Source organism: Fukomys damarensis, unplaced genomic scaffold (genome assembly GCF_012274545.1).
Source record: "Fukomys damarensis isolate Sample0158 unplaced genomic scaffold, DMR_v1.0_HiC HiC_scaffold_2, whole genome shotgun sequence".
In the NCBI taxonomy this organism is placed as follows: domain Eukaryota; kingdom Metazoa; phylum Chordata; class Mammalia; order Rodentia; family Bathyergidae; genus Fukomys; species Fukomys damarensis.
The window spans coordinates 39,999,345-40,013,573 of NW_022900914.1; the positions used below are offsets into that span (position 1 = coordinate 39,999,345).

The 14,229-nt window shown below is 34.8% G+C and overlaps 1 protein-coding gene across 3 annotated transcripts in view; it reads right to left on the minus strand.

Annotated features, from left to right (window-relative positions):
* Wdpcp (WD repeat containing planar cell polarity effector) overlaps positions 1-14,229 on the minus strand; it is a 249,506-nt gene that overhangs the window by 126,525 nt on the left and 108,752 nt on the right. For all 3 annotated transcript variants that reach the window (XM_010609751.2, XM_033764324.1, XM_019205328.2), the window contains exon 10: positions 8,982-9,591. In XM_010609751.2, coding sequence (XP_010608053.1) covers positions 8,982-9,591 — 610 coding nt within the window. The remainder of the gene's footprint in view (positions 1-8,981; positions 9,592-14,229) is intronic.

Here is a 14,229-nt window from a genome sequence, read left to right on the forward strand (position 1 = left end):
TATCACAAGGTTATTTAGGCTTGTTCTGTTTTCCTAATTTGGGCATTCACTGCTATAAAATTCCCTCATAGGATTGCTTTCATTGTGTCCATAGTCTTGGTACTGGCATTATCATTTAATTCTAGAAACTGTCTTATTTCTTCCTTAATTTCCTCTTATGGCCCACTGATGAATTATTCAAGAGTGTGCTGTTTAATTTCCATGTTTGCATAGTTTGTGATTTCTTTTGCTATTGATTTCTAGTTTCACTGCACTGTGATCTGATAATATGCATATTGTGGTTCTTTTGTTTTTGCTTAGCCATGCTTTATTAGCATGTGGTCTATTTTGGAGAAACTACTAGGTGCAACTGAAAAAGTGTATTCTATTGTTGTTGGATAGAACACTCTGTATATATCTATTAAATATATCTATTGTTCAAAGCTTTGATTCAACACTGATACTTCTGTTGGTTTTTTGTTTAGCTGATCTTTTTGTCAAAGTGGGGTAATGAGATTCTTGTACTGTAATTTTGTTTTCATATTTATCTGATCTTTTGTGTCCACAGATTTACAGTGGGTGCACTGTGGTTTGATGCATATATGTAATTGTTTCTTCCTGTTGAATAGTTCCATTAATCAATACATAATGTCTTTCTGTGCTTCTTTTGATCAGCTTTGGTTTGAAATCCACTTTGTGTGAAAATACAACAGCTATTCCTGCTTTTCTTCAGGTTCCTATCATGTGGAATATTCTCTTCAGTTCTTTGGTTTTTTCAATTATGAATTTTTTTGTGTTAAATGTATTTCCTACATAATTATACTGTTGAATTTTGTTTCTTGATCCATTCTGCTGTCTTCATTGGTGAGTTGAGTCCATTTACACTGATAGTTATAAATGGTAGATATTGACTTATTTCTGCCATTGAATTAATTTCCTGTTGCTATATTGCTTTTCCCCCACTTCTACTTAATGTCTGTCCCTACCTGATGTATTCATTTAATTGGACTTTTTGAAGTGGTCATCTTCATTGTCTCCTTCTAGGATATCCTTGAGAATTTTGTTTTTCCTTATTGAGTTTATTGGTACATTTTAGGTATAGAGTACAGTTCAATTCATCATCGGGATCTTATACCTTGATAATTTTTTTGACTGTTAGTTTGGTAGTCAGGAATTTCTTTAGGTTTTATTATATTTCAATTTTGAAAGATAACTGCAGGATATTACAGTCTGGGTTGGAAGTTGTTTGAAGAGCTTGAAACATTTCATTCCATGCTCTCCATGCTTTTAAATTATATATTGAGAAATATGTGATAAATCGAATAGTTTTTTCTTTATAGGTGGTTTGTTGCTTTTCTCTAGCAGTCATTAGGATTCTATCCTTGTGTTGTATTTCTACTATTTTAATTATTGTGGCATGGAGTTTCTTTTTTTTATTCCCGATAATGGCTATTCACAGTTCTTATGCTTCACATTCACATATCTTTATGTTAATTTCTTTTCTACATTTGGAAAGTTTTCAGCTATTACTTGTGTAAATAGGTTTTATGCCCTTTATGCTGTCTTCTGATTTTTTGCTAATTCTCATTACTTTGTCTTCTTTGAGTCATCTAGAAGTTTTTGGATCCAAATTTCATGTTGCCTTACTGATTTTAAGGTATCTCTCATTAACTGATCATTGACCAGAGTACTAGCTCCACTGTTTATTAGTGTCTTCTTTGGATTCACTGATCATTTATTTTATTATGGTCATAAGGTAACTAAAATATCTTTAAATTCTCCAAGCACCTTATAGAACTGTTTTACATGTACTGGTAGCCTTTCCGACCTATATACTATGTACCTAAGATTTCCTCTCCCTCAATGGCACCATGCCAATTTTGGGGGAGTTCATATTTTATGGAGGCACTGTGTTGTTTTCATGTTTCTGGATTTGTTTTTCTGCTGGGGTTTCAAAATTCTTCGGTCTAATGTATTCTTCACAAATGACCAACAGTGTTGTTTATGATCCCCACATCCCATGCCCAGCAATCCAACTGTTGGCTACCACTGTATTACTTGATCTATGGTGATAAATTAAACAATAATGGCATCAAAAGTTAACTGGATATTGACAAACCCTAGGAACCCATCATGAACAGCTCTTTACCAAAATAAAGTGTGCTCTGATTTTAGGGAAGACCATTAGGCTACCTTTATATTGACCTATACTAATTCAGATCACTGACTTCTGCTGGATGTCAGATGTGGCAGAACTCAAACATTTTCACTAGACTATATGACTTCTTCATATCTGCTTCCTCCTACAATTACTCCCATTGAACCTGGCCATCCACAAGAGATTGCAGGTCCCATGATCTTCCTGGTTTGAGCACAGGCTTCCTAGAGGAATCTCAGGATATCGTTATTTAGCTCTCACCCTCACCAAGCCTTCAGTCCTGATGTGAAACTCTCTTCCTGGACATTGGTCTCTTCTTCAATCTGGTTGCTTGTCAATTCTGTTGCCCTGTGCTGTGGAGAACTCAGGGACTGGAGGTAAGGCATGCTCTTCTTGGGTCCTCTTGGTACCAGCACAGTGCCCAGCAAGTGGCAGCCACTGGATATGGGACAAATTGTTGCCAGGTCCGCCTGGCACTGTTACAGGACCACACAGGTGGTGGTGGAGACTGGGGTAAAGCATGTAGTTCCCAGGTGCTCCAGGCTCTGGTCAGCAGTGTTATCAACTGGGAGCAGGGTGTACACTTTTCAGGTCTCCCTAGATTCAGCATGAGGCCTTGGCAGGTGGCATCACAATGGCACATGCTTCCCGCATCCTCCTAGCTTTGTTGTGTGACCTAGTAGGCAGTGATAACAATGGAGGGTGGGGGTTGTCATGATTATGTAGAATAATTCAATGGAGAAAGGATATTTTTTCCAACAACTGGTATTGAACTGAAAATTTATAATAAAGAATATACCTAATATATGTAAACTATACCTAATATATGCAAAAGACTAACTTGAAATAGACCATAGATATAAATATAAAAGCAAAAATCATAAAACTTCTAAAGAAAAACACAGAAGAAATCTTAGTGACTCTGGATTAGTTTTCTTAGGACATGAAAAGCACAAGTTATAAAATAAATTTATGAATAATTTCATTAAAATTAAAACCTAAAAATATTTAAAACTTCTGAATTTTGCCATGTGTGGTATCACACTGCTGTAATTCCAGCACTCTGGGGGCTAAGGAAGAAAGATCACAAGCTTGTGCTTAGCCTGAACAACTTAGTGACTTATAAGACATTATTTCAAAGTAACAAATAGGGGCTGGAGATTTAGCTCAGTGGCACTGTGCCTGCCTTGTAAGTGTAAGGTCCTGAGTTCGATCCCGAGTACAAAAAACAAAACAAAACAAACAAAAAAGACTGCACAGTGATTAAAGTAAAAATTAACAGGACCGGGGATTTGGTTCAATGGTTCCTTCTCAAGCGCAAGGACCCAAATTCGGTCCCTGGTACAAAAAAAAAGGACTCCTGCTCAAAGTAAAAAATAACAAATACCTGGGTAAATCCCCACTACCATAAAACAATAAACAAAGCAAAATTCTTTTAAGAAAATGAAAAAGTAAGCTATAGGCTAGAAGAAAATATTCAATATACAAGTCTATTACAAAAGTCTTGTATTCAGAACATATGTTTAAAAGAATTCTTATAAATCAGTAATAAGTAAACAATTCAATTAAATTTGGGTAATTTGAAGATATAACTTCATAAGAAAACTTACAGTAATAAACATATGAAAAGATGTTCAACTCCAACAGCCATCAGAGAAATGACACTCACTTGAATGGATAAGATAGAAAAGACCATTAATCTCAAGTGCAAGTGAGTATGTGGAACAATGGGTATTCCCATAAATTGCTGATGATTGTTTTTTTAAATGGCACAATCACTTTTAAAAAATAGCCCATGTTTTTCTTGTTTTTTTGGTACCGGGGATCAAACTTAGGACCTTGAGCTTGTGAAGCAGGCTATAGAACTACTGAGCTAAATCCCTGGCTAGCCTGTTTCTCTAAAGTAGCATATGTTCCAGACATTATCTATTTGTAGGTTTTTCCCAAGAAAAATGAAAATATGTGTCAATACAAAGACTTTTATATTTTTAGTCCATTAACTGAAGCTTGGAAACAACCCAAGTGTTTATAAAAATGTGAAGGGATAAAATTTACCTATATTATGAAGGAAGAGTTAATAGATACATACACTAATACAGAAGATTCTCAAACATTAATGTGGAGTGAAAATACCAAGATACAAAAGAGGGTCCATTATATGATCCTGTGAAAGTCTATAAAAAAGAAGTCTGATTTTAGTGACAGAAAGCAGATAATTTCCAACTTTGAGGGAGGTAGCGATTAACAACAAAGATTTTTGGGAAAATGTTTTGAGATGAGGGAAATCTTCTGTATCTTGACTGTAGAGTGGTAAACCATGGGAATACACATTTTTAAATTCACTGAACTGTACATTCACTGAACTGTATATTTATGTAAATTATATCTCAATAGATTTGATTTTTAAAACCATCATTCTGGTGTGAAGAAGTAGAATGCTATCTGGAACAAAAGTTCATTTTAAATAAGAGATTCTAATTTCAAGATGACTAGGCATTAAATAAAGTACCTGAAATTTCTTTCCAACAATAAACTACCACTGATCATCATTTATGCAAAGTATAATATTGAAATAATGCATAAAAGTAACTTTTGATGAAAACATATATATTACAAAGTTCCTAAGACAAAAGTCATATTTCTGGCTTTTTACAGAGAGACAGAGACAGACACACACACACTCACTCACATATCACCTGCCATTTCCAAAATTCTACGAGCGTGTTAACTTGTTTAACATTATCACTTCATTATTTAATTTTTTCCTAACACTGCAGGCTCTGTGAACATATCAAAGGGTCACTTCAAGCAGAGAGTAAACTATTACCTCCATCACGGAAGGAGAGAGTGGGAAGGAAGCATTTTAGTACAGCTCAGCTGGGAGGACGAAGCCCAAGGAGCAGAGAAAGGCTGATGCACCACTAAGGCATTTCAAGCTAGAGAATCCATAACAAATCTGTACCGTTAGAATGAGTACTCTGATGCAATTTTGGTATTAATGAGGCAGAGGGATATGAAAAAATTAGAAGGCCGAAGAGTACAGATAAAGGGTTTCTACTTGATCATGATAAAATACAGGAGGTTAGGGAGTACTGTAGGATGAGTTTTGACTTAAGAGATTTCATCTGATATAATAACCACCAAAATGGAACATACAACAGGAAAACTAAGTTTGGAGAAAATAACAAGGATTTCATTAAAAGCAGGTTTGAGGAGAGTGACAATGACACGATGAGTCTGAGCAGTAGCCAGCAAGTAAGATAAATCTGTGGATATGAAGTTAGAAACGATCTGGGCTGACAGAAGAATATCTTAGTCCATCTTCTTCTACTATAATGGAATGGGTAAATCATGAACAATGGAAAATTATTCCTCATGTGGTTCTAGAAGCTGGGAAAACCAAAATAAAGCAGCATCTGGTGAGGGTTTTCTTGCTGTATATCATAACATGGCAGTAATACAAGTGAACATGGACAAGACAGACAGGAAGGATAGGAGCAAATTTCTAGCAAAAACACTCTCACAATAATGGCTTTCATCCATTCATGAGGGTACAGCCCTCATGGCCTACTCATGTCTTAACCGTCCCATCTTTTCGTATTGTTAGAATGGCAATTAAATCTCACCACAATTTTTGCAGAACAAATTCAAACCACAGAATATAGCTGAGTTAAAAATAAAACTCTCAACCTGTACAAGAGACAAGAACTAAAAATAGTAACCTGAAGAACCCCAGCATTTTTATGAGTAGGCAAAAGAACATTGTAAAACAGCGAGGAGATTTTGCATTTGGGGTCATAAAAGGCAAATATGATGAGGGTTCTATGACAGGGAATTGTCAGCAACCACCAAATACTGAAAAGTTATCAAGTGCAAGACAAATATATTTATCATGTAGGAAGTCAGTGATGACCTTTCCAAGAGCAGTTCTAAGACACTTCAGATACAAACCAGAATATACTGCTCTGGGGAGTAAAGTGAAGTGAAGAAGCAGAGGAATTCAATAACTGTTAACTACTATGTCAATGATTTTGGCTAAGAAATGAAAGTGAACATCTGGAGTAACAGAGGAGAAACACACAATGAAGAGTTGGTTTTCAAGGTGTGGCTTGGGCCTGTTTACCTGCTAATGTGGGACAAATAAAATGACAAAGTAAAGGTCTCCAAGATAATGCTGTGGTATTCACAGTAGATGCAGTGGTGAAACTAATCATGGACAAGAAACACTATTTTCTGTAACTTCTAAGAAAAAGATTTATGATAATGGTGAAGTGGTTGAGAGGTGGAAAGGTGCTGATAAGCTTAATGAAGTGACAGTTAAAAAGTAAAAGCATCTGTTGAGAAAAGAAGCAGCTGATCCTGTGAGTTAAAGAGCAATGAAGGTTGGGAAAGGTTGTGAAGAGAATGGAAGAGTGCTCATATCTTAGTAGCACAATTAGGGCCTCTTCCTTTTTAATTAACCTCAGTCTATGTATGTAGAAATATAAGATAATAACTGTCACATAAGGAATTCTGAATAGTGTACATGCTGCTTTATATAAAGCAGTGTTTCTTGGCTTCCTAGTAGGAGCTTGACACTTCTAGTGCTTCCTGAGGAAGACATGTATTTGGAATCTTCTAAATGTTGTAATACTCAACATTTTTGTGTGATATCTGTAAGGACTAAGAATGGAAACTCTACCCATGGAACAGAGTTTTCTTTCAATGTTACACTAACTGACCTAATCTAAGAGTCAAACTCCAAAAATCTTAGCATATTGGCATCAGTCACTGCCATGTTTACATTATGACTACATTCTATTTTAAACTATGATCTATGATCTATATTTACAATTTTAAATTGCAAGCTACACCTTTCATGTCAAATTTTCCAAAGGCTTGCATAACAAGCATCTGAAAAAAAATCTCATAAATGTTCTCTAGTGGGAAAACTGCACATGAAACTACCTGTTTACATATGCAGTAACTTGAATTATACATGAAAATTCCACATGGATGCCCAGAATCAGCACTGTGTTAATTCAAGAAGTATATTAATTTTTGGATGTATTTAGTAGCAAATCATAAGAAAAATCTGTTCTTTAAACTGAGTTTTCTTCTTTAAAAATTTTGCTAGTTGGAATCTACTATTGAAGGAATATACTCTTCCCAGGAAAAATAATTTCATATAAATATTAATTTTATAATTCATTAAAAATTTTTAGAAATCAATTCCATTTTTAGATCTTTTAAAGAGGCTAGAGTACAATTTCTCTATCCTATAAAATTTAAGTCATATTGAAAATAAAAATGTCAGTTGCAGAAGTTATCACCTTTTCATTTGAATGCTTGACTTCTATTGGATAATTCTCTTCCAAGAGACCTTCTTGGGAAAAAGAGGTGACAGCCAACTCATTGCCTAATTGATTTAGGAACAGTGCCCAGGGAGACAGTCCAATTAAGTTTACAAGCTGGCAATTAGCAGGAAGCCCTCTAAATCCCTACACTGAGAGCCTGTTTACTTTAGTAAGAAGGCAAATGTGCTAGAGATAGGAAGAGAAAGCTGTGCTTTTTGCAAATCTGTTGTGAGTAGGCCCACAAGGGAGGGCTGAAGAAAAGCTAGGTGTATGTGGGCAGACAGCCTTCTGTTTGACAGGTAACTGAGTAATTTAAAGGGTGAGAGGGACAGAGAGAGACAGAAAGAGAGAAAAGGAAAGAGAGAATGTATGTGTGTGTTTTAACAGACATGCAAAACATCAAACACCCACTTTAATTAGTGTTGTGTATGGAGACATACAACTGTTAAACATGTAAGTTGGGCAAAGTATAACTGGATTATCTCATAATAAATGACACTCCACAGATTTTTTTCTTGAATAATTATTAACATTATGGATAGACTTACCTGCATTTTTCTTATGTAGAAGGAATATAGGGCATACATTAAATGCATTATATCTTATAGGTTAATCAAGTCTTTTTCACTGGGTTTCTTTCGTGTGTTCAACTTCAGGGACAAGTGCACTCATATAAAAGCAGAGTAAACTGAGTGCTACTTAACGAATACCACAATGCCTTTAAAAACTGTAACAGGCAAATTTATTAGAGGTGTTAAAATGTATTTATTTTTCCATCTATTCAAATTGCCATAAGTGTATTAATTAAAATTTATTTTTTAAAACTTAAGTTAGGTCCTCTTCAGATGTTAAATTATACAAAAGTATCTAGAATTGTTATTGCTATTTTAGGAGATGTGTGGTGATGTAATGCTACAAAAAGCAAATGAATTATCATAATAAAATTTCATTTTAAAGTTTCTTGGTTGAAATGAGCTACAGTAACATATACTTTTGTAGATACTGAAAAATCCTTTTCAATATTTTTATTCAAAAGGGAGATTAAAAAGTTAACACAAACAGCTTTAGTAAATTCTAAGTATCTGCCTTCTTTTTTTTTTATAAAAATACTTGCTTCACAGTTCTACACAGGAAAGCAACAGCCACAGATGATCTATAACAATTTTTATACAAAAAGTGTTACACTCCTGTAAGTGTTTTTCAATGGAGGTAGGAGAAACTTTTAAAATATTCACCTATTTCTTAGGGAATGTTTTAGTAGGACAGTTTATTTTAGAGAGTTATCAAATGTGAAAGTTTATACTTTTTAAATGTCATGATGGTCAATTAGTAAAATTTCTAAATTCTTTAATATCTAATATTCCTTTGACATTTAGGAATCATCCACAAAGGCTTTCTAAGAAAGCTATATGAATGACAAATATAAAAACATTCCAAGAATAGTTATATTGCTTTAGATATGTCAATATGATCAGTAGTATACTAACTTACCAACTTTCTTGACTTACCAAGTTTAAACAAAAGAACACCTAAAGGTCCTCTGTCAAATATGAGGAAGAGGCGATCATAGATGTCCTTACTTTCAGGCTTCTGAGAAACAACTGGAGGAGCTATCCACTTCATTTGAACAAGACTGCTGGAAATATTAAAGAATTTACTGAATTGCAGAGTCTTCTTAGGTAAGCGGTCTTCAGCCAAGAGCTGGATATCAATAGGGGACAAAGCCATATCAAAAATTTGCAGCTCCCCTTGGTTGCTGCCAACAAGCAGAATAGCACCACTTGGGTGGCAGCTTATTAATGAAGGCAAAAGTTCAGCCTGGGCCAAGAGAGTCACTCTGCGGTGAGCTTCATAAAGAACTAATGAAGAATCTTCACAGCCCAGAATCAGTTTGTCTTCAGCAACATTTCTGCAGCAGCTGATGGCTTTCGATCTTAGTGGTATTCTGGTGACTGATACACAATGGATTTTGTTCCGAACACATTCATAGATGCAGCTGTCAGCCATGGGCTCTTTGTCTACACTGATGGTGTGTTCCACTGTAAACACCTGAAAAGGCTGCTTGGCACTGAAGCAAACATCCAGTGGATCCCATTCTGTGCGAATAGAACTCAGAACCTATGAGAAATATACCAAGACAGACTGGTTTTTCTTCAGCTGTCACACGCTGTACTATATATTAATTCAGAAACTATCAATCACCACCTCAAATATAAGCAACATACAAATCTATGCTAGTATATATAGCACATATACATCTCATTTAGAAGACAGATAAATATATAAAGCATGGCTACAGGAATTATACCATAAGATTTTAACTTTAACACTTGGCTTTGGAAAATCTGTACATCATTTCAAGTTAAATATGTCCTACAATATATAAAAACCAGTGAGTAGGGCTGTTGGGAAGATTAACTTCAAAAGCTAGAAGTTCGAAAGGATAAAGCAAGGATTTTAAAGGAGTAGTAAATCTCCCTGCCACTCATCCCTCTTCCCAACTCTGAAATTACTAATAAATTACTTATCAGAAATGTATTTCTAGTGAGTAGGGCTGGGTAGGCAAAGGAAAAAAACCAGAATTCTGTCTTATGGAATGATTTTGCTATTAGAAAGGATATAAAGCATTGCTAAATATTTACAAACATAAAGAAATGATGTAATGGCTTTAAAATAAAAGTAAGATATTAAGACCTAGTAAATAATATAACATCAATACTGGTGAAGTAAAACTTGAAAGGCATCTTTAGCACAGAGAAGAAAAGTTACCTGCCTACAAGAAACACCAATGTAGAACAAACAATAAAGTCGTAGGTTATTCACTTTATTCATATATAAATGATGGGAGACCAAAATCCAGGACACTAGTAATAAACAGCATATTTCCTAACATTTTGTCAGAAACTTCAAAATCAGATGTAGAAACATTAAATAACACATGTGATAAAACTTCACAGAACTGCACAAAACATAAAATTTCATTAAATTTGAATAAGATCTGTACCTAAGTTAATAGTATTACACACCAAGTTCCCTTCTCAGTATGTGACAATATACTACAGTAGGACAGAATATTGCCACTGAAGGGAAAGTACACAAAGAGAACTTGCTACATTATTTTAACAATGTCTTTTGAGTCAAATGATTTCAAAATTAAAATGGTCTAAAACAAAATACACGTATAGCTACATTACAGAATGCTGGATTGGGAAGAGGGATGGGGGTTGATGTGACTTTTTAAAGAATTAATTTACACATCACCACCAACTTAATCTTTTAAACCAAATACTTGTATTTCTGTTTTCATTCTCCTATTCAAACTTTTCAACAGCAACTCACTAGGGAAACAAAATTTGTATGCTTGTCTGATATGCAAAATTCTGCAGGATCCATGTTCAACTCCTTCCTTCCCTTATACCCCTTTGCTGCTCCTGTTATGGCGTGCGTCTAGATGTCCGCCCAAAGCCTCATGCATTCATAGGCAGGGCTTTTCCAAAGGTGGCTGAATCTAGAGTGTGACTGATTCATAGTGCAATGCTAGGATTAAGGGTAGATGAATACATTATCAGTTCACCGATTGATTTGGTATCACCTCAATACCAGTAGCCTAGATATAACCTAAGGGACAGAAAGAGGATTTTCTGGTCCCTTCTTACTTTGCTACTTTCTGCCCACCATGAACTGTTGCCACGTGACACTCTGTCTCGGAGCCAGCCAGTTATGGACTGAAACTTCCTTATATGTGTACTTCCTAAGTACTATGAAGTAAAATACATCAGATTAAGTGGCTGAGGAGTGGCAGAAGGAGATGTCTCCATTAAAGATGATATGGAAGACAGGGGAACCATGTAGTTATCTGGGAGAAGAGAGCTCCAGGCTACTAATATAGAAGGTCTGTAGGCCTGATGAAGAACACAATCTGGCTAAAGGAGCAAAAACAAAGAAGAGAGTAGTGGGATATGGGAATTGAAGAGTAGAGGAAATAGTGAGTAGTAGCCTGTAGAACAGTAGGGACTTGTCACTTCTCTCTAAACAGATAAGAAGCCATACATAAGTTTTAAGGAAAGGAAGACTATCATCTGACCTGCAAACTCTAGTTTTATCTCCTCCAGCCTCCCTTCACATACTCTATTCTAAATTTCAACTAAAACCTGCCCTCATTTTCCCAGCTCTATTTCTTCATTCATATCCCTTGTCTGACATCCACTCTTCAGTCACAGACTCAGTTTTTCCTATGAATCATACTTACCCTTAAAGAAACAGACTAAAAGTATCCTTGCAAGTTTTCTGGATTCCTTCCAGCTAGGTGACATCTTTAATCCCACCTCCTTATCCTTAGGGCCCATTTTGGCCAATGCCTCTCATGATATTTAGTCTTCTATTTGATTCTGATGTTTAATCATATATCTTCATTTTCACTACAAGCTTAAAAAGATAAACTGTCTTATATATTTTACACCTTCTTTATCTGTGTACCACAGCCCAAAACTGTGCTGCTGGTGAGCGCACAATAAATATTTTAGAACAATGAATTTTTAAAAACCATACAACACTGTAATGCTGGTTGAAATATCATACCTTCAGAAAGCTTAAAATTTTGCAAAGGAAGCCTTAGGGCATATTGAGTGTTTTAGTTGAAGGAAATCAAGAAAACTGAGAGGCAAGATAATACCAAGTAAAGCCTGTACTCACACAGGGACAGCCTGAACAGAGGCTCAATCAGGTAGTAGTCTTGGCCTGGAAAAAGTTAGACTCAGTTTCAGGCTTCCTGTTTCCAAAAGTCTGTAAGATCCTGTCTAATGGGCTCAGTAGATTCTTGAAAAAACAGGGAGAAAGGAGAATAAAATCATGGACCATATGTACCACCTTTTTGATGAGGTCAGTCCCAGCTTACTCTAAAATGGTAGCTAAGGTAACAGAATAGCTTGCTGTCCTCCCAACTGTCTGTGTGATTATGTGATTATAGATGACTAAGATTTAAGGAATTACAATGTTTTGTACAGTATAGTTTAAAAAACACCATGGGTCAGGGTATAGCTCAATGGTAGAACATTTGCCTAGGCCCTGAGTTCAATCTCCAGCACAGAAAAAAAAAAACACATAAAATTTTAAAGATTAAAAAACACTTAAGATGAATAAGTATCAGTAAAAAGTAAACCCACCAATAGTAAATAAGAAAATGGGATACTGTGCTATTGACTTTCCATACACTGTCTTATTTAATATTTTCAATATCCTAAGGTTCACTACTATAATTTATATCCTAGAGATAAGAAAAAGGAAGGTCAGAGAGATGATTTATAAGTTCCTTCCTCTTGGTCTTAAAGTTAAATACTAGATTTGAAGTTTGAATCCAGGTTTGACTCTAAATACTCTAGACTCTGCATTGCACACTGCGTAGCAAACACAGGTAGTTTTAAAATTTATAAGACTGAATCAGCTTTTCCTCTATATGATCAGAGAGAAAAAATGATAAGTACTGGATATTTAGAACCTTAAGTGTTGAGGAAGGATCCTTGCAGAAGGAAGAACAGAAGAAAGGTAAAAGGCCTAAAGACATAAATAATGCAACTGATAGGGTAAGAAAAAAGAAGGCTTGTGCTGAATTGTTTTAGCAGGTAGTGAATAATACTAACAACTTTCCTTTGAATGAATGAGGAGTGTTTTCATAAACTGACTTCTTTTTAAAAAATGCCTCCTTTTTGGATTGACTAGTACTGAAATTAAAGAGCATGCTCTACAAATAGAAATAGAAAAATATCCCTAAAATAAATCAAATAAAAACAAAACCATATGTAAAAATAAAACAAAACCATTTTTGTCTCAATACAAAAATTATACAAATATAAAGTAATATTGCTACTCTGACATCAGTTCCTTTTATGCTGTTGCATGTAGTCTTTTGAAAGTAGTATGTAAAGAACAGGCAAGGTCAAGTTTTTGTGATTCTTAGAATGGTATGATGTCAGCTTTAACATCCAAAATGTCTGCATGTCTGAAGTATTTTATATGCTTGGGTTCAAAATTTAATTCTAAATTGGACTAGCCCCTGTATAATATCCACAAACAACACTGCAGATAAAAGCACAAGGACAGGACTTGACTCTTGTTTTGGCAATAGAAAGCTCTGAAATCTTGAGCAAGATCACCTCTTAGAACTGTAGTTTTCTCATCTGTAAAATAAAGATTTCTTTGTGTTGCAGGATTGCTGTAAGAATTAAAAATAATGTAAATTATATACAGGGGACAGAGGATCTCTCAATAAGCAATGGCTATTATTGTTGTTCCTGAAGAGAAAGCCTTGAAAAATAGGAAAAGAAAAAAGGTAGCTTGGATTTCTTTATGATAGTTACACTATATCTGGCATATGGTGATGGCTCTATAAACACTACTGACTGAATACATTTTAAGTAAGACACAAATCTCATGACTTTAAATTCATTTAAATTTATAGTTGCTGTGATTTTTAAAGATAACCAATAGTATTAGAGTGAAAGACATTTTAGTTTATAAAAATAAATTTATATATTGTTATGTTAAAGGTATCATTATAATAAAACAGAGCAAGAATAAATGCATACTGACAATATATCTGCAAAAGGTAATTTAACAAATAATTTGAACTACTTGGCAGAAAGCCTCGAACAGAAGTTTTAGTCAATTAGCAATAATGAAATGATATTTGAATGTTATCTAAATGTGATGTTAATATTGTAATTAAAAGGCTAAATGGTCTGGAATTTTGATTAAAATTCT